At 47.9% G+C, this 21245-nt stretch overlaps 1 protein-coding gene across 5 annotated transcripts in view; it reads right to left on the bottom strand.

Moving 5' to 3' along the window:
• Positions 1-21245, bottom strand: part of FCHSD2 (FCH and double SH3 domains 2) — a 176533-nt gene that overhangs the window by 133353 nt on the left and 21935 nt on the right. For all 5 annotated transcript variants that reach the window (XM_088479552.1, XM_088479549.1, XM_088479550.1 and 2 more), the window contains exons 2-3: positions 20360-20457; positions 3115-3160 (exon numbers count right to left, since the gene is read on the bottom strand). In XM_088479552.1, the coding sequence (XP_088335678.1) occupies positions 3115-3160; positions 20360-20457 (144 nt within the window). The remainder of the gene's footprint in view (positions 1-3114; positions 3161-20359; positions 20458-21245) is intronic.

Raw genomic sequence — 21245 nt, forward strand, 5'->3', positions numbered from 1 at the left:
CTCCTGTACCCAGCAGTGCCCAGCTCCAGACCTGCAGCGTGTCTAATATAACCCTCTCCTGTACCCAGCAGTGCCCAGCACAGTACAACACCAGACCTGAAGCTTATCTAATATAACCCTCTCTTTTACCCAGCAGTGCCCAGCACAGTGCAGCGCCAGACCTGCAGCGTGTCTAATATAACCCTCTCCTTTACCCAGCAGTGCCCAGCACAGTACAGCACCGGACCTGCAGCGTGTCTAATATAACCCTCTCCCTTACCCAGCAGTGCCCAGCACAGTGCAGAACCGGACCTGCAGCGAGTCTAATATAACCCTCTCCTTTACCCAGCAATGCCCAGCACAGTGCAGAACCGGACCTGCAGTGTGTCTAATATAACCCTCTCCCTTACCCAGCAGTGCCCAGCACAGTGCAGAACCGGACCTGCAGCGAGTCTAATATAACCCTCTCCTTTACCCAGCAATGCCCAGCACAGTGCAGAACCGGACCTGCAGCATGTCTAATATAACCCTCTCCTTTACCCAGCAATGCCCAGCACAGTGCAGCACCAGACCTGCAGCGTGTCTAATATAACCCTCTCCCTTACCCAGCAGTGCCCAGCACAGTGCAGCACCAGACCTGCAGCGTGTCTAATATAACCCTCTCCCTTACCCAGCAGTGCCCAGCACAGTGCAGCACCGGACCTGCAGCGTGTCTAATATAACCCTCTCCTGTACCCAGCAGTGCCCAGCACAGTGCAGCACCAGACCTGCAGCGTGTCTAATATAACCCTCTCCTGTACCCAGCAGTGCCCAGCACAGTGCAGCACCAGACCTGCAGCGTATCTAATATAACCCTCTCCCTTACCCAGCAGTGCCAAGCACAGTGCAGCACCAGACCTGTAGCGTATCTAATATAACCCTCTCCTTTACCCAGCACAGTACAGCACCAGACCTGCAGCGTATTTAATATAACCCTCTCCCTTACCCAGCAGTGCCCAGCACAGTGCAGCACCAGCCCTGTAGCGTGTCTAATATAACCCTCTCCTTTAACCAGTTGAGTGAGGAAGGGAAGTAAGAATTAGTTACATAACACCACTGAGCCCAGCCCTCCTTATCAGTAACACATCATCCAGCAGTCCCCACAAGCACCACTTACAGGACAGCACCCAGCAGCTTAGTGAATCATCTGACACGTCCTTAGGACACGGCCGGCTAGCAGCATCCTGGGTCCGGTGAAAGGGTCCCTGCTACAGCACTGTTCAGGCACATTTTACACAGTCTCCCCCCCCCCCCCCCCAACTACTTTGCAGGGGCAGCGCCATGTTTTCAATATTTGTCCCTGGAAATATCCCAATTTTTCTTTAATCATGCTGAATGTTATACGCAATCTTTGCCATCCATTCTTACTTTCCATACATATTTCAAATGCAGAAATGTTATAATGAAACCCAGCTATGATGGGGCATTGCATCGCTCCTAGGGCCGCCGAGACAGAATTGCTCGCGGCACGCTCAGATGCCCGCGGCTCAGCAGCAAAAAGGATCCTAGAAACCATTTTAAAGTTGCCAACTGTGACAAATGGGGGAGTTAGGTACATAAGCCCCTTCAGTGTGCGGAAGAAATGAGACGATTGTGCGGAGGCTATGCCCACGTATTCTACCTCTGGTCACATCTATAACTGGCACATGACACTGGCAGCGATTTCCTGGCCGGCAGAGCTGGCCACTTTCTCATGGAGCCATCTGAACACGGGGACAATCGTTGCTCTGATCCAGGACAAAGGCGTAATCTCAGCCTGCTGATAGGTATTCATTGCAGGACTCAGGAAGCAGTTTCCCCCCACAGTGTAGGGTCAACAACGCTTCCCTTTATGAAGGGGCTCGTGCACCAGCCGAGGAACGCCAGCCAACACGGATGAATACAACCAGGGCTCGAACAAACAGCTGCCGCTTAGCGTGGCACAGAGACAAGATCTCGAAACCAGAGACTCCCAAACAGAGGAATCTGAAGCACTCTCACTGCGCGGCTGAATGTATAGGCAACGGTCACTGGAAATAATATTCTCTCCGCCTAATTAAAGGGAGAAGGAATTCACATTGTCCAGTGCATCATCAAGCCCCCCCCCCCCCCCCCCCCAATTTCCCTGTTGCTGCAGCACAAGTCTTACAAATTCAGACCAGCTGGTGTGCTGGGACTTGCAGTGCCACAACAGTTAAACAGCCCAAACTGTAGCACGCAATCTAATCCAGGCGTTCTGCCTGCCCCTTACTATCTGGACGGTTCGGTTGCGGAGCTGTAGCCCTCGTGTGTGTTCGCTTCTCCAGGCCTGAGTGGTCATTGGATTATAATTGGGGCAATGTAACAGTGGAGTTAGGAGAGTAATGCTGGATACACGATACTATCGTTCCTTCAGCGACTAACGATATATCGATGGTGCACCAACTGTAGTGTACACCCGATAAGTCCGAGAACTACGTTGTTCACAGACAGATCTGATCGGTTCCTGCAGCACAGCCCGATGACGATATATATCTAGCGGATATTTCGTTTCATCTGGCTGTCTGTATGGCTGACCTGCCGACTGTGAGATACTTTCGGCCATAGCAGCCATTGAATAGGATGTTGTAAGTGGGCAGGTATATTCAAATGGCTCTGCTGGCCGCACACATTGGGCGGACGAATGGCGAGCATGTACTTAAAGGAGCACATCCACTAGACGATCTACTCCCTGTCCAATCTCTAAACAATTTTCCCTCGATTTTTTCCCTTGAAATTTTATCTTTCAGTCTGAACGATTTGCAAACGATCTTTAATAGATCAAGTGAAATTGACCTGCGTGTTCGTTCGAACTGATGAGACGATGAAACGACCAGCGGGAGCGCGCAAACTGCACGATTTATAAACGATTTTTTTTTAAACGATTGAACGATGACAACGTCGTTATCGTTCAATCGCCCTGCTAAAATCGTGTAGCGGATGCCCCCCTTAACAATCGTTCTATAGCTCACCGGTCAGGTGTGTGCCCAGCTTAAGGATCTGCCAGGTCAGGAGAAGGAAAAGATTATACATTTAAAATAATGGGAAACAAAGCGGCAGACATGGCTTCTATTATCGTATACATCAATGCGATCTTACCTGCGCATACTCGCGCTCCACTGCAGCTTTCTTCTGACTAAACGTCCTGTGGGGAGGGAAAAAAAAAAAAAAAAAAAAAATATTAGTGTTGCAACAAGGATAAATACATTTAAAAATAAACTATATGGATTTAACGCAGCAATGTTGTTGGGTCACACATCAAGTAACAGTCTGCACCCTTGGCGCTGATTCAGAGGAGCACGCAATGCCACCGTCAGCCACCATCTTCTGCACAGACACACCCACCTCCGGCGTCTCACATCCGCCGCTTATGTACAAAAGAGGAAACATCGGTCGCACATCGAACCTCTGAGTAAGCCTATGCTGTCTCCGAATGGGCGTCTCACCCGGGGACTCTCCAGCTGCGTAGCGTTCCCGCTAGGCTGTTTTAGCGGGGCGCGGAACCCTGCCCTCTTTCTGGAAGGCAAAAAGCGCCCTGCTCTCCAGAAGGAGGGCAAAAAGCGCCCTGCTCTAAAAACCTGCGGGAACCGTCGTCACCCGCGGGGTCGCAGGTGTCCCGCGGTTGAAGAAATGTGCGGTGACTCGGTGACCGCCGGAGAATAGACGCCGTGCGCATGCGCCCGGCATCTATTCTCCCTCCTCTGCAGGGCTTGGGGGCTGCCCGGCGTGTCCGTAAGTGCCGGGCACGTCCCCAAGAGTGACGAAAATGGGACGCGTCTTATAGACACGCCCCCTTTTCGATTACCACGCCCCCTTCTCGGTCCGCATACGCGCGTGCCCTCTCTAGCTCCGGCGCCCTGCCTCACGCCGGAGCTAGAGTGAACACTAGCTGCATACGAATTTGCTGGGGGCTCACTAGGACACGCTGAGAAAACGGTCAAACGCCTGCGTTTTTTTTTTTGCCACCCCCCCTCCTCCCAAACGCTGACTACTGGTCACTCACTTGGCGAGTAAATCCTCTCTGCAACCGCCATCGCTAACCAATCACTGTGCGTGCGTGGCGACCCTTCGACGCATATGCAGTGGCAAAAAAAAAAATCGCTAGACTGCGTCCGATATTGCGCCCCACCTCTGAATCAGACATTTTACACAATAAATACAAGTAGATGTATGTAACGCACCCTGTAATAACTACAAATACAGTCAGTAGTGTCCCAAGAGCAGTTTAGACTTTGGCCCGTATTCAATTTGGAACGAAAAGCTGTTTTCGCGTGTTTTTGGCGAAAACGTTTTGTTGATGACGTCATTTTCGCCTGTTTTGATTTTACCCGTATTCAATTTGGAAGACTTTCCGCCTAGGCGGAAAATCAGTGCAATGTAATAGGCGGAATAGCATGGCGAAAAAAGTGCGGAATTGGGGTTTTGGGGTGCAACGTTACGGGAACCCCCGTAACAGCCTTCAAACAGTCCCCCAAAGGTAAACTGTGTCAAAAATAAAAAACCTTAGAAACACCCCAAAAGTCACTTTGAATTTGGGGTGAAAAAAAAAAACTATTGGGGGACAAAAGATAAAAAACTAGCGAACTTGACTCTGGGGGGGTCCCCAAGTATGTCCCAGGTGTTTTTTTCAGTGCAGGGGCTTGCGGCAGGTGGATTTTTCACGATTTGTTCAACTTCGCTTTAGCAACTTTAAAATATGCTGACCCCCATTTTCAAGTACCCCAAATTTGCTGGGATAAGTTATTTTCTGCAAAAAAACCTCCTGAATACTATTCTGCACCACTTATACAAAAACGCTATTTAGCAGCTAATGAGCCCGTTTAAAAACAACAAATACCTTCAGCGAGCCAAATCGGGGGGGACCATAGGGAACCCCCATGTCAGAACATCTTTTGGGGGGTGTCAGGCTGATTTCCCCAAATCTGACAGGTCTTTCCGCATGTTTAAAGTTTCGCCGGGTCACGTTTTGGCCTACTTTCAAATTGAATACGGCGATTCGTGGGCACGCGCACGATACATTTCCGCCTGCAACGCACGCGATGTAGGCGAAAAGTCCGGGAGGCGAAAAAGTGTCGCAGTTCGGCTCAAATAAAATACAGGCCTTTCTGAGAGAACTGTTACTATAAAGTACACACTTAAAATTCAGCTCTGGGAACATTGAAAGATTTAATTTCTGCATAATTACTTACAGCATCAAAAAGACCAATTTATACAGATATACAAAACATCTAATTGTGAATCGCGCTTCCATAGGGCACTTCTTGTTGTTGAAGATCGTGAAAACTCCATTAATAAAACCATTGAGAGTGGAGGACAAGATACGTGACACGCTGTAGCAGTTGGCTTAGGTGCCTCCGAGAGCTAGGCCTCACTGTTACTAACACCAGATGCCACCGAGGTGCACAGACATGTACCAGACGTGGCCTTTCGTCTTACGGATTATGATACCTAAATAGGTCTGGGTCAAAATCTGGTCCCTGAAGAGTTAATGAACAGAGCGATCGGGGGGGCGCTTGTTCTAACTTACCCAAAACTAGCAGCGATATACTGTATAGTGAGGGGTATCACCGACTTCTCTAACAGCCGAGTGTTTGGCACAACACATGCTCTGCATGTTACAGGCCCCGGGGTCATCCAGCAGCCACAGTGGCTCCTCAGGGAAGAGGACGGAAAGACAGGATATTAAAAGTGAGGTACGCCTGCAGCGCAGGAGCCGCCGGGCTCCAGCAGGAGCCGTCCCACAGTTTCACCAGCAACAACCTTCCCTATACTGAAACATCACCTAAACCTCTACAGAGACCACATCGCCAGGGGACCTAAATACAGCTTTGTGCACTATGCATACAATAAACAACAGCATCACGTCGTGCCGCCAGACACCTGCAGAGCGATGTTACATTCAGAGCCGCGACGCTTACTGCGTTACGGTCACCCACAACCGCTGCATACTAACAGGGGGGAGCAGGAAGAGCTGAAGGTTTTTGGATTCATGTACTTAACTATAAAAGCAGATTTTTCATGAACAATTTCCTTAATGTTAAAAAACCCATTTAACGTGAAACAGAGCGTCATGCGCAGACCGGACAGGAAGGTTCTGCAACACTGCACATATACAGGATGTGGTGCCCGTGCTGCCCTAGTGTAGGGTACCTCCTGTTATCACATACGCCTGATCCCTGTGATATTGTCCAGGTTAGTTTCCATGACTACCGAGAGTCTGTGCGAGTTGCCTCGAACAGGGGACATGCCCCTGCAACGGAGCAGCAAGTTCCATATCATTCTACACTAAATCGGCTCAACGAACTGTGTATTCTACAGGTCTTGCCGCATCCGGGGATCCGCACCGTCCACCTTTTAAAGCTCAGTCTGCTGCATCCCTTTTCCATGACCCCCACCTTCCCTTGCTAATTTTGTTCCTGGAAGAGCTTTGCTGTATATTATTGACCAACTGCACAGTACAATTCTGGTTATTCTGTATATTTAATGCAAAGTTCGTATTCATGGGCTTCATCAGGAAGACTTACTGCAGACTGATATTGGAATACAGAGAGAGAGCACTTCTGTCCAAGCTCAGGGCTCGATTCAGACCCCGCTCGCTGGATGCGGACACTCGCTCCCAGCGTATGAAAAATTCGGCTAAGTGACGGCAAGGCAGGCTGTCGCACGGCAAGGCAGAAGCCCGCCCACTATGTCTTGGCATGCGATTGCTTTGTGTATGCAGACGCCCACCAGCCTGTCCAAAGACGCCCCACTTGTACAGGTCATCTCCAGGAAGTGTATGCAACCATCGATACATCGGATACCATTGGATGCATTCGCAGCGCTTGAGGTTGACTGTACCCTACTCGCAAGCACTGGGAGCACTTCAGTGTGGAATACAACCAGGTGAAGTGTACTATGACGCTGCCTGTTAATTATGCATGCCTCTGAAACTGCGTTATGACGGTCAGGCACGCCTACGTTCACACCTCCAGTCGCCCCGTCTCTAGTGCCTGCCCGTTACCACCCACAACGGCTTCTTCTGTCACTCATTCAGCTGGGCTATCTATGCTGGGGCGAGCGTACGCTTCCCGATCGCTTGGACTAGTTCGCGCACTGCGATGCATGAGCACATTGCAAAGCATCGCCAGCTACGAGCAGAACGCTTGCTAGCGAACGGGTCTGAATCGGGCCCTCAGTCCCTGCAACACATGTGAGGATATTAGGTGCAGTAAAAGTTCTCTGGATGATGATGCTGTCCTGGTCACAGCCCGCTCCTCGCTGACGCGCTATTCTAAGGCATTGCCGCATAAGGACACAGCCTATCAATTCACCAGGATCCGGTGACATCACCGACACACAAAACCAGGACTGTGGAATCGGTAAGCCTAACCTTTGGTCCAACTCCTTAGTAAAATAAGAAGTCTGAATCGAAGGGTTTGGCTTGCCGACTCCACAGCCCTGCACAAACGCCACAGTGGAACTTCTTACGCTGGCAGAAAAGATTCTGATAGCCAGGAGTAACATTTTCCTAATGGTCCCTTCATTGTATAAAAAAAAAAGCTGCCCCAACCCTCACCACAACAACATTAAAAACAATCTTCACCCCCTGCATGTCCACATGTCCCAGGTTTAACAGGTGGCTGGGACAGAACAACCTCGTAGTCAGATAAAAATGATTAACATTGGCACAGCAGCACAGAGTATGTCAGGAGATGCATGTGGGAGACAGTCTAACGGTGTGATTGTGGCAGAGAGGAGAGAGCTGAACAGTATTGTTTTATAAAGTTACCCACAAAAATACTTTCGCTGAATGAGCCCCAGTGTGCACTACTATATAGTTTGCAGTAGAGAGAGCCGGCGCAAGTTTCTGTCATCGCAAGATGGAGCGATAGCCTGGGCAAAAAGACGAAAAGCCAAGAGGGCGAGGGACACACTACGCTAGTTCCCCTGCATAACAACTTCCACTTCTGTCTGGTCGAGGACAATCCCCAACTGGCTGTAGATGTAATTGTCACTGCTACAGGCTATTAACCCCCGTCCAGTCCATTGCTTCTATAAGACAGATATACAGATGTGTCCACATACATCTATTCTACAAGTCGAGCTAGACATAACGCAGGAACTCTGTACGACTCAGTAGCACCGGACGTAGTTTTGTGTGACTTTTTACCTTCAAATGCGTCTTATTCGCACAGCAATATGAATATTTAGCATAAGCAGCTTCTGCTGATTAAAATGATATGCGACATACATATATTCTTGTGAGCCTCTGCGGGTGTATCTGCATACGAAACTCTATGTTATAGTGTTACAGCCGCTGACACTGTAACGTAGCGTTCGCATGCAGATACACCTGCAGTCACTCACAGATACACCGCAGTCGCTCATAGATACACCCGCAGTCGCTTACAGAATATAGGCATGCTGCATATCATTTTAATCAGCAGAAGTTGGTCTCTGTCCAATACAACCTGTAAGCTGGAGCCGCAGCAAATCAGCTACAGCTGCCAGATATCTATATGCTGCTTCACTCCCTGGCACCTCTAGAGGGTAGGACACCATCGGGATGCACCATAATCCTGCCAGCGCCATCAGATGTGGCTCTGGTGCGACTACCCTCTGTGTCACCTGTGTGTAACTGGTCGCAGCAACAGTGTGTCTACTCCCCAGTGCCCTCTCACACCCCACCCACTCCTGCAGATTTCGTGGCTCCCAGAATTATGTTCTCATTGTCCCCAGCAATGCAGCTACTTCTAATTTGTGGAGTTTTTACGAGAATGCCATGTGAGAAAATCCAGACCGACAAATAGCGCTGTCCAAAAGCGTATGGGTATATTGCCAGTACTATAATCACATAATGCAGGGTCGTGGGCGCTGGTCTGAGCGGTCTCCCACAGTTCCCATTGTTTTAGGGATACCGTCAGCTGCGAGGTTAACCTAGTTCTGACAGCACTGAGTAAAGATGTGCGGGAGCTATGTTATCATTTGCGCTGTTGCACCTCCAGCAGGGAACGCCACCAACCAATATTGCGATCACTAATGCTGGCGATAAGTACAGATGTGTCCACTTACATCTATCCTCCATGCGCTATAAGGCGCACCACACAACGCGGGAGCTCTGTGTGACTCGATAGCGGCCGAACGTCTTTTTACCTTCAAAATCGTCTTATTCACATAGCGATGCGGATATTTAGCACAAGCAGCTTCTGCTGATTAAAATGACATGCCGTATGTCTATGTTCTGTGTGCGACTGCGGGTGTATCTGTATGCAAAATGCTACGTTACAGTTTTACAGCATCTGCACAAAAAATGTACACAGGGAGCGCCATCCTGCCTCCTCGTGCCTCCTCACTAAACTGGGTAGATGGAGAGAAAAATTTAGAAATCATTTGTCCAAAAGTGGAACAACTGCAGCAACAGGGTCATATTACTTAGCTGGAGTTACAACGATAAATTAAATAATTATAATGGAGTCCTGTATTTGCCAGACTTTCCAGCCCTCCTCACAGCACTATATAAATACATAAACACGTTCTCCGTAATGTTTACCCAAAGAGAAGTGCAAGGCTGCAGCGACATTGGGGTATTATATGCAGAGTACACAATGAGCCCCTCCAGCTCGGTGCATATGCCCCCCCCCCCTCCACCCGGAACGCGGCCTGTTATCGGGACACCCCCCAATAATCAGCGCGACATTTCAGTGTTTGTCCTATGGCCCCACAGGTGTGAAGTCCTCACTGTGTAAACAAGGAGTAGAACTCGAGGTAAGAACACACAGCTGGAATCCTATTACTGGATATCAGGCGCGTTCCTCCGCCTACAGAAAGCTTTAGATAATTCGGGCATCTACATAGAGCACGTACATAGCAGGAGCTGGAGCTTGTGTAAAGGTTACTCACATGCTCCTATTAATAGGCCGCTGCTACCTCACACATCGGCATCCTGCTCATGGGAATATTATCAGTGACTTGTACCAAGTCCAGGAACCAGCGCCTCCACAGCTGTTGGGGAAATAAGCACAATGGGGTCCCCAGATTGTCAGATAAGCACACATTAAACCTGGGAATTAATAATAATAATTATTATTATCTTGTTGTAATGGTCTCAGGACAGTGGAATCCTGCACGCTAACAGTGTAGAACCAACCCGAATCCTGCACGCTAACGGTGTAGAACCAACCCGAATCCTGCACGCTAGCTGTGTAACAGCGCTCTGAATCCTGCACACTATTGTTGTAACAGCGAACCGAATCATGCACGCTAGTGATGTAACAGCGACCCGAATCCTGCACGCTAGCGGTGTAACAGCGACCCGAATCCTGCACGCTAGCGGTGTAACAGCGACCCTAATCCTGCACGCTAGCAGTGTAACAGCGACCCGAATCATGCACGCTAACGATGTAACAGCGACCCGAATCCTGCACACTATTGTTGTAACAGCGACCCGAATCCTGCACGCTAGCGGTGTAACAGCGACCCGAATCCTGCACGCTAGCAGTGTAACAGCGAACCGAATCCTGCACGCTAGTGATGTAACAGCAACCAGAATCCTGCATGCTATTGGTGTAACAGCGACCCGAATCCTGCACACTATTGGTGTAACAGCAACCAGAATCCTGCACGCTATTGGTGTAACAGCGACCCGAATCCTGCATGCTATTGGTGTAGCAGTGACCAGCATCCTGCACGCTATTGGTGCAACAGAAACCAGAATCCTGCACGCTAGTGATGTAACAGCGACCAGAATCCTGCACGCTATTGGTGCAACAGAAACCAGAATCCTGCATGCTAGTGATGTAACAGCGACCAGAATCCTGCACGCTATTGGTGTAACAGAGACCCGAATCCTGTACGCTAGTGATGTAACAGCGACCAGAATCCTGCACGCTATTGGTGCAACAGAAACCAGAATCCTGCACGCTATTGGTGCAACAGAAACCAGAATCCTGCACGCTATTTGGTGCAACAGAAACCAGAATCCTGCACGCTATTTGGTGCAACAGAAACCAGAATCCTGCACGCTATTGGTGCAACAGAAACCAGAATCCTGCACGCTATTGGTCTAACAGCGACCCGAATCCTGCATGCTAGTGATGTAACAGAGACCAGAATCCTGCACGCTATTGGTGCAACAGAAACCAGAATCCTGCACGCTATTTGGTGCAACAGAAACCAGAATCCTGCACGCTATTTGGTGCAACAGAAACCAGAATCCTGCACGCTATTGGTGCAACAGAAACCAGAATCCTGCATGCTATTTGGTGCAACAGAAACCAGAATCCTGCACGCTATTTGGTGCAACAGAAACCAGAATCCTGCACGCTATTTGGTGCAACAGAAACCAGAATCCTGCACGCTATTTGGTGCAACAGAAACCAGAATCCTGCACGCTATTTGGTGCAACAGAAACCAGAATCCTGCATGCTATTGGTGCAACAGAAACCAGAATCCTGCACGCTATTGGTCTAACAGCGACCCGAATCCTGTACCCTACTGGTCAGCCCTATTCACTCACTACAAGATCAATCACCAGTGCTGCTGGGACTTGTAGTTTCACAACAGAGCCACAGGTCACTCACATCTCATTTCAGACGCAGTTCTATCTAGTCGGTTCTATCGCAGACCATCTCACAGGCAAAGCATTATTCTTTACTGAATGTAAAATACAAGATCGTTACATAGCGGGAGTTTCATACTCAGCGCTGTACGTCTAGTGATAAAAAGACCATTATTCATTACTCAGGAATATTCTTAAGTTCAGTAATAGTAGTTATTATTATCCTTTATTTAGTTGGCGCCACAAAGGTTCCGCAGCGCCTTACACAGTACATAAATGAGCACACAAGAAAAACAGTTAATAGTAATACAAAACAATGCAGGACAAGGACATGGTTTATATACATAGCTGCATAACACAAGCAGCAGGACATGAGCAACCAGGTGTTAGGTGTCATTGTGGGGAGTTAGGAGTAAATTATACTATAACTAGGGGGAGGAGAAGCACATGAGGGACGAGGGCCCTGCTCGTTAGAGCTTACATTCTAAAGGGGAGGGGTAGACAGACAGGGGTGACACAGAGGAGTAGATAGTGAGGAAGGAGCAGTGGGTTAGGATATGTACTGCGTATGTGTGTGTATAAGACGACCTGATGTTATGTCAAGATTAAGTCCTTCATACATCTATCTCTATGACAGAAAATAGATTTTGTTTATGTGTTATACACATGAGAGATGTACAAAATAAAGTTCTAGCACTTTAATTATTGTGTGTTACATTTTAGCATCTACATACATCCTGATAAAAAATGGATATATTATGGGACTGTCCCGCCATCCTAATACAGTAATGACTACTTTAATCCCAGCTGCTGGGTGCTATGCCATGCTCCAGTGAGTGGGTGCGTCTCACATGCTAGGCCCACCCACAAATGGGTGCAGCCATGCCCAACATGCTGTGGTCCCACAGGATGTTGCAGTACCCGGGCCCAGAATTTCTTTTGGTAGCCCTGGAGGCAGAACCAGGTGGGCATAGTGGTGGGATAGCAAGGCCATGGAGGGAGGGAGGTGGCTGAGAATGGAGGAACAGTAATGGCGGGGGAAAAGAAGCAGAGGGCTGGAAAGCAGACTGATGAGAGAAAAAAGGGGGAACAGCAAGAGGGGGAGGAGACAAGAGGGGGAGGATGGGGATGGATAAAGTACAGGATTATGTGGGCACTGATTAAGGGGGTGTTTGAAGTCAGAGTGTTCATGCTATGGACGAGGTAATAAGTGAGATGAAAACTGGAGTGGAGACAGTGCGATGTGGAGACAGTGCGATGTGGAGACAGTGCGATGTGGAGACAGTGCGATGTGGAGACAGTGCGATGTGGAGACAGTGCGATGTGGAGACAGTGCGATGTGGAGACAGTGCGATGTGGAGACAGTGCGATGTGGAGACAGTGCGATGTGGAGACAGTGCGATGTGGAGACAGTGCGATGTGGAGACAGTGCGATGTGGAGACAGTGCGATGTGGAGACAGTGCGATGTGGAGACAGTGCGATGTGGAGACAGTGTAGATTAAAGTTGTTAAATGTTCAAAAATAGAGATAAAAGAACAATGCTGCCAATATAAATGTACATGTAAAGCACTTTGAGTCCTTTAGGAGAAAAGCGCTATATAAATAAAATTATTATTATTATTATAATGTATGAGTGCAGCTCCGAAAGTTATATATAAAGAGATGTGTGTGAGTAGTGGGTGCAGGAATCAGTTATTAAATAAATGATTAAAGTGCTCTTAGTATAGCAGTAGTGATAATTACCGAATATAAATCTTTCAAAACTGTGCTGTGGCAATCAATAAAACAGCATCTGATGGGAGCAGTAGTGATAATTAGTAGTTAAAGACGCACGCACATACATGACACACACATACAACTACATACACACTATATATATATATCTATATACTACCTAGAACTGACGAGATGAAGAAGTACAAGGCTACTATAAATGATATATGTACCTGCAATATAGGGAAGTTTACACTTTGCCAGTAATTGCTCTGATGCTATATAATCTTTACACACACTTAGTGATGAATAAACTAACTATAATCATATGGTTTATGACCGGCACTATATGCTATATTACTTCTGTTCTTACTAACCTGAATTACGCCAGCCAGCACGTCCGGACACAGCTAACATGGCCGTACGTTTCCACCGCTGCAGCACAAAAGGATTCATTCCCTAAACTTCTAAATAAATGAGCAGCTGAAAGATGTTTCTCTCGTCCTTCTTACAATAAAAATCTCACTTTCTGTGCAGTTTAGCGAGGACTGAAGCGGGAATCTCTCCCGCAATCCACGCAGGCGCCTCCTTATGCCTGCGCAAAGCGAAAATAGCCTAGCATAGGTCATCACGCAAAATGGTGGCGGCCATTTTGTAGGCCGAACATATCCCTGCTAATGTCCACTGTTCTATCCAACCACAAGCACAGGTAGGGACGGTGTCCAACAGGGACCAAAGTTAGCCAGAGACAGCGTCTGTTTATGGTACAGAATTTACAGTGAACGGCCAGTCTGGGCATGAATTACAATTAAGGCTGGGATTAATTACGTAGATAAAGGTAGCACAGGATAAGTAAACGGATCCCGTACAGATGTTAGATTACAAGGCAGCAGTTGTACCCACTGTGCCAGCAAAGTGAGGTTTTTAGTTCACGTCTAATCATGGTGCCATCTGCATGTAGTATGCCCACTTGGGTTGGCATAGGTTTTTATTGGGTGTCCCAGTTTCCTCCCACAGACTGGTAAGATAGTAGTAGTAGATCATGGGCCCACCAGGTCCACTGGCAAATCACATGCTGGAAGCAGTGGCACAGATTCTGACGCGCCAGCGGGCAAGTCGCGGTGACCGGACGTTTGCACCATGACCTCAATATTCAGATTGAGGCAACTTCCATAGAGCTAAACAAAAGGCTTCAAGAACGCTTCAGCACAGGCAGATGTTTTATAAGGCTGCAACCATGGAAGATCACAAGGTCTTATCGTACAGAATTCCGCACAGGTGATAGCGCGCAAAGTTCACCAGCGACATCTCTTCCTCCAAGTCGGAACAAGAAATCATTGTGCCGGGGGATAGGAAACGAGCACCTCAGTTTTTAGTACGGTGTAATGGTTAGCGTTACGGCCTCACAGCAATAAAGTCATGGGTTCAATTCCCATCATGGCCCTAAAACTGTGTGGAGTTTGTATATTCTCCCTGTGCTTGCGTGGGTTTCCTCCAGGTACTCTTGTTTCTTCCCACACTTCAAAAATATACTGGTAGGTTAATTGGGTCCCAACAAAACTAACCCTAGCGTGTATGTGTGTGAGCATGTGGTAGGGAATATAGAGTGTAAGCTCCACTGGGGCAGGGACTGATGTGAATGGCCAAAAATTCTCTCTGTACAGCGCTGCGGAATATGTGTGCGCTATATAAATAACTGGTAATAATAATAGTAACAAAAGTTACGTGAAATAATCCTGAGCTCACCTTCCAGCTGTGGGCCCTGGGCGGTGGTCTCTCGCACAGCCCTAATGTACCTGTCCCCCCTCACAGCGGGATGGGCCAATATTAATGGAAATGGAGGCTACCACAGAATCAGACACAAGTGACAGAGGCAACACAGTCATATAAGTACAAATTCCTCCATTTATGAGAAACGCTGACAGGGGTTTTTTTTTTGAACAGACGTCTTAACATTGTGAATCCAAAATAAACAGCGGCTGTTTATACAGATGTTCTAACTACATAAATAGTCCCCCGGTTTAAACTTTCTTTGGAACGCAATTACTCAGAATTCTGACATTAAATAAGGGCTCCAGTGTCGCTTCATAACATCCCTGGGAGTGCCCGGAAACGGTTGTTTTAGGACTCTCTGTACCAGTCACCTACGCAATCCTGGAGGCAGCCATTTTGTAAGATTGAGCAACATTCAAGAGGATTTGGCCAACCAATGCGCAAGGCACCGAATGGCTCAGGGACGCCTCTAGTCCCTGGCGAATTTCAGCTGGATGTTAGATAAGCCACCAAGAGACAGAATAATATGAAGACCCCCCCCCCCACTCATTAATAATTCTAAAGCCAAGTCATGATTACGCACAAGACTTAGAGGATCAGGGGCACATAAAAGCACGATTCAAAGGACTTGCTGGGACTTGCAGTTCAACAGCAGCTGGAGAACAACATGTTCCCACCTCTAAAACACACTTCACGGTTCTGCTGTATTCACGCCTCATTTAGCAGTAACAGCAAGGAACGCCATTTCAATGGTTTATCAAGGTGAAACACGCATCCTAATTTCCGCTGGTGATGTTGCCATATAGGCAGCTGTCTGTCGTACACAGGACGCTGCCCGCACTTCCTGAACATACCGTTCATTTCACACGTGCTTAATAAACAGCAACGTCTCGGGTTTGGGGAAAATAGAGCTCTATAAAGACGGTAACCAAGAGCAGCGATAGGGCAGTGTCGCTAGCGGCTGGCTGAGGACCCTTTATGGCCATACCTTGGAGTGGAACAGTACATACAGAATGTATATGTTGGCCAGACATGCCATATTTTATAGCTTGGAATGTGACTATAGATGACTGATTTACACGGACTTCTGAGGACTTAGGATACGGTCACTTGTCGGTCAGTATCCTAACCAATCCCTCCCTCCCCAGTACCAAAACCCAACCACCCCCCTCCCCCCACCCTAAACCTAACCCCCCCCCCCCCCCTAGTTTCTAACCCTAGCCCTAGTGCCTAATCTAACCCTCCCCTAACCCCAGTATGGGATTCCGGCACCGACATTCTAAGCCCTGGCATCATAACGGTCGGGATTTTCACAGGATTCCAGTGGTTGTATATTACATTCCGATAATGTACATCAAATAAACAAAGTATTCAATAAATTCATGTACATAATAAAGTTTGCACGTTTCAGAATACCGGTCACCGCAAGCGTCGCCAAGCCTGGAGATACCATGACATATGCACGATTTTAAAAACATAAAGCCAGTAGGCATGTTGAATATTCACGCACTTGGCGCTGCCCACCGGAGGTTTAATAGGCACTTAAGATAATGGTGCCCTCTGTCACCATTATTAAATGTACTGAGTAATGTCCTGCTAATAGGCCTTTCTTTAGTATTGTATTGAGATGCCCACAGGAGGCATCGCAGGTCCAAGCGGCTGCATACAACGGCGCAGCCGCAGATGTTTCAATAATCGACTTTCTGTATTCAACTTGTATTCACACTGTACTGAGACGCAGGAACCATTTTTAATTGCGTACGGGATCGCAGACGTAGGCTGCTACACTCACCGAAAACGGTTGCGAGGCGCCTGCGTTTTTGCCGTCACTCCCCCATTACCTCTTACAAGGGCTCCCTGTCTGTCCATCACAATGCGGGTAAAAAGCTGCAACGCGCGACGACGCTATTGTACCCTAACGCATGCGCAGTTTATCGAGAGTCAGTCAACTGCGGAAATAACGGCATTGCGCATATCTCTCAATCAGGCCCTTAGTGCGCTATTTGCGAATTAAGTTGTAAAACTCGGGAATAAGGACATAATAGGAGTAGAACAAAAGTCAGAGGTCGTGCAGCATAGGACCCTCTGTCCTTTCCCCTTGTACCCAAATGATGCGCCTTAATTCGCTGATAGTGTACTAAGGGCTTGATTCAGACCCGCTCGCAAGCGGATCAATGGTCGGCCAGTGCGCACGCACTTCACTCGCTCCGGGGCTCGCTACAAAATGGGGCGGCTGACGATGTTGATGGACAGCTCGCCCCGTTTTGTAGGCGGGGAGGGGGAGTGGCTGGGCAAATGGAGGCGTTCCCAAATGAACGCCTGCCGTTTGTGGGCGGCCCTACTGACATCATTCGTGATGTCAGTAGTGAACTTCCTGCTCTATTAGAGCAGGAAGTTCACTTGGGCTAGCGGGAACTGAGACCCTACACCCCGATGGTCGCGATTACTGTGGGTGCGAGCAGCCTGATTCAGAATGAGCCCTCGCAAATAGTGAACGCCTTTGAATCAGGCCCTAAGTACTCAGGATTAGTATTTTTTGTTGCAAAATAGTGAGTAGAAAGCAGCAGATTAAGCATAACGTTGCTTGGCGCGAGGCAATCGTATAGCGTGGCGCGAGTCAATCGTATAGCGTGGTGCGAGTCAATCGAGAGCCTCGCCCCACGGATGTTATGTTTAATCTGCTGCTTTATACCAATTACTTTGCAACAAAATATACTAATCTTAAATACTTAGTACATGGTCAGCTATTTAGTACACGGTCAGCGCTATTAACACGCAGAATTCGGGAAAGTACTCAAGCTCGGGAATCGCTACCAGTGGCAGATCCTCTAAGTAGCGCCAGGCGTCTCTCGGCATATGTCGCAAATAGGATAGGTGAACGTGGACACATCTGCCTATCAGTATAATACGCCGTTACATCCAAATGTTGCAAATTTACTATTACAGGCTAATTCTAGTTTGTGTCATATTTTTTTTTTCTTTGGAGAAGAAACGTTACGTTGTTTCTGTATCAGAGAAACCCCCCCCCCTAATATGTTCTTCAGGGGACCAGTAGAAGTTGGCGTAAGATAGAGGAGATTTTTTAAAAAACAATCCAAATACCAACTAAAATAACATTGGTTAGGCAGTCGCGCTGGCTTCGGACGCCAGATCTGTTCCTGGAATTAATCATGGCTTAAATGCTGATATTAAACCGCAGAATGTGACTGAGCAAAACATGAGGAGATGTCACATGGTAGGGGGTCTGGCCAGCACGCTGGCTGCAGTACATACTCTACATTCCTGCACTGACTGTTTGCAGTACATGCACCTCCCAGTGTCAAAGTCCCAACTTAACATCCAAATTCAAGCAACGAGCCCTGATTGTATAAAGCAGCTGGAGTTTCTCAGCCCGATACCCAGAAATAACCGCTGCTCTGGGAAAGTATATAATAGATTTAGCAAGCCTTCGAAAGGAGGACAGGTACCCATAGTAACCAATCAGATTGCAGCTATCATTTATCCAGTACATTCTATAAAATGACAGCTAGAGGCTGACTGGTTGCTATGGGCAACACCTCTACTTGCCATATTTAGGAGGTTTAAAAAAAAAAATCTCCTCCCATAGTTACAAGAGCCCTAATACTATGATGTACTATAGGCCAAGGTTCAATTGTGTTTATCGTGGCACTTTCCTAATGGGCCCCCGACGTAGCGCGAATAGCCGTGGACCCACACGTTTCAGCGCTCACCCTTCTTAGGTGACTCGCAGAAATGTGTGATAACTGCTGTTTGAGCGCGCTAACCAGGACTTTAGACGGGTTTAGTCATTTTGCGCAGCTAAACCTGGTTGAATTGGGTGCGACAAGCGCGATAATAAATGGGTACCCCAAAACAATTAAATTGCTACATCGGGCGCCCATTAAAAAAAACAATTAAATCGCCCCCTGCGAGTCAGCCTATTCTTCCAGACCCATGAAACGAGGAACTACTTAGTTTAAACTAAGATGTTTGTGTTTATGCAGAAAATGGTTACTTAAAATCACATATGAATAAATCACAGGTCCCACCGAGGTCAGGCAATTCCGGGGAAAGAATCCCGCTGATGAAATCCGCATTTTTGTTACGTTCATCGTTAACCCCTTGTGTCACCAATACTATGCTAAAGAAATGAGAATTCTACAATTCCAGGGACAAGAGAAATGTACAGGAGATAAGATTTACTACCAGTCATAAAAGCTGCAATCCCTCGCGACCTTTGCCCCATCTGACTAGGGGGAGGGGCTTATCTGGACACGAGGTGAGTGGGTTCCGCGTGACCACAATTAAGTGGCGGCACCTCAGGAGTCTAATTATCTCAGTACAGCTACGATGTGCAGCCTCATATAATATACTCACACGATAATCACCAGAATCCGTGCACATTTGCCCTCGGAACAAAACACTAATACTGCGCAATTTTAATCAGGCTGAAGAGATTGACCTTGAACTCCCACCTATCTGTGGAATGATAATAAGGGGTTAAGGAGGGAGGCGGGTGGTAGGGTGTAAAACCCCATTTTGACCTAGGCAGGATACTGGTTTGGTTGCTCTTAGGTGGCCTAATGGGCGATCCGGATAAGCTGCCATGCCCCTCAGGTAGAATTGCTCTGTAAGAAATCTTAGCACCGTCACCCACAGGTGAGGTCACATTCACCCAGCCCCGGTGTCTAGCGGCCAGGTCGCACTGCCCGTGGGCAGCTTATGCTGGCTCCACACTTGAGACCCAGCAGTCAACTGACCTCCGAAATATACCTGCAATATATCTGAACGATGTCATTCACAGTTATATTGTGCGTACACACCAGCTGACACTTCACCATATGTTGTTCGCCGGTTGTACGAACGACATATCACATGTACACATGTGTACCCAGCATTGGGGCCCATCTCCCCGAGGCTGGGGTGCCATGTCAATTTCATTATCTAGGTAACGGCACGGACATGTCCCAGGACAAGTCCCAGTGTCACTTCCCAATGGTTGTGCGTTTATACAAGAAGAACCCCAGCTGGGCCCGATCGCCGAGCCCGCAGATGACGCCGCCAGCCGCCCGCTGCGTTTGGAAGGCATAAGAGGGGATAATACAGCTTTAACGCCACGGCTGGCCGATTGCTCGTCACGTCTACAGCTTCCAGCTGGGTGACAGCTCTGCAGGCCACAGGCAGGAAGGAGGAAATTCCACTGACAGTTCCTGGACTTTGCTTAAAACCAACTGTTCTTCCAAAATATAAAGAGAGAGAGGGGGCGGTGGCGGGAAGGGCGGGGGATTGGGTGGTATGTGCTGGATAAGCGCTCTTACCTCATATCTTCTAGTAGATCACATTCTGCCTGGTGCTTGGCTTGCAGTTTTGTCATCTGCTCAGCTTGGATGTTTTTCAGCTCTTGTGTAACTTTCACCTAAAATTACAGAGGAGAAGGTTGAAATAAAAATACTAAAATGACATCCACAGGGATTTCCAGCATGTTCAGTGCCCGCCCTCCTCCCCCTCTGCTGCAATCACTGCCAGGCCAGACGTCCATAAGCCTGATCAGGCTGGGACTTGCAGTTCACTCACAGAGAACAAGCGAGGACTCAGCGGGACATTACTGCGGGCTCTGGGCCCGGAAAGGAATACTGGCTGCGTCTGCGCAACTACAACCATCGCTCTGGGGAAAGTATCTACTAAAAGATGCGTCAGACCTTGTAATGAGGACAAGTGGGGGCGTCGCCCCAGCAACCAGGTTCTAGCTGTTATTATATAGAATGTACAACAGAAATGGTAGCTGCAATCTGATTGGTTGCTTCCCCGTTTGTCCTCTTTGATCCATCTCACCCACGGTCACACATTTATTGACACTCATGAATATTCATAACTGCCTGGGAGACGGATAACGCCATGGGGATTTATAAATACAGAAGACACCATACATAACCCCTATATTAGCAACGCTCTTATGTATTACTGACTAAAAAACAAATCGCTTATATTGCCATATTTTAGTATTAAAAACAAAAACAACTTCTTCTTGAGACATAGGGCCGTATTCAATTAGAAGCGAAAAGCACAGATCCGCGAAAAAGTATCGCCCTTTGCGACTTTTCGCCAGGCGGAAACTTATCTCCGTATTCAATTCCATCCGCTTTTCGCGTACGCGGAAAGTCAATGCCATGTAATAGGCGAAAAAGACTCGCCTCTGAATAGCAG

The sequence above is a fragment of the Taudactylus pleione genome, unplaced genomic scaffold (assembly GCF_031769625.1).
Source record: "Taudactylus pleione unplaced genomic scaffold, aTauple2 ptg000241l, whole genome shotgun sequence".
NCBI lineage: Eukaryota > Metazoa > Chordata > Amphibia > Anura > Myobatrachidae > Taudactylus > Taudactylus pleione.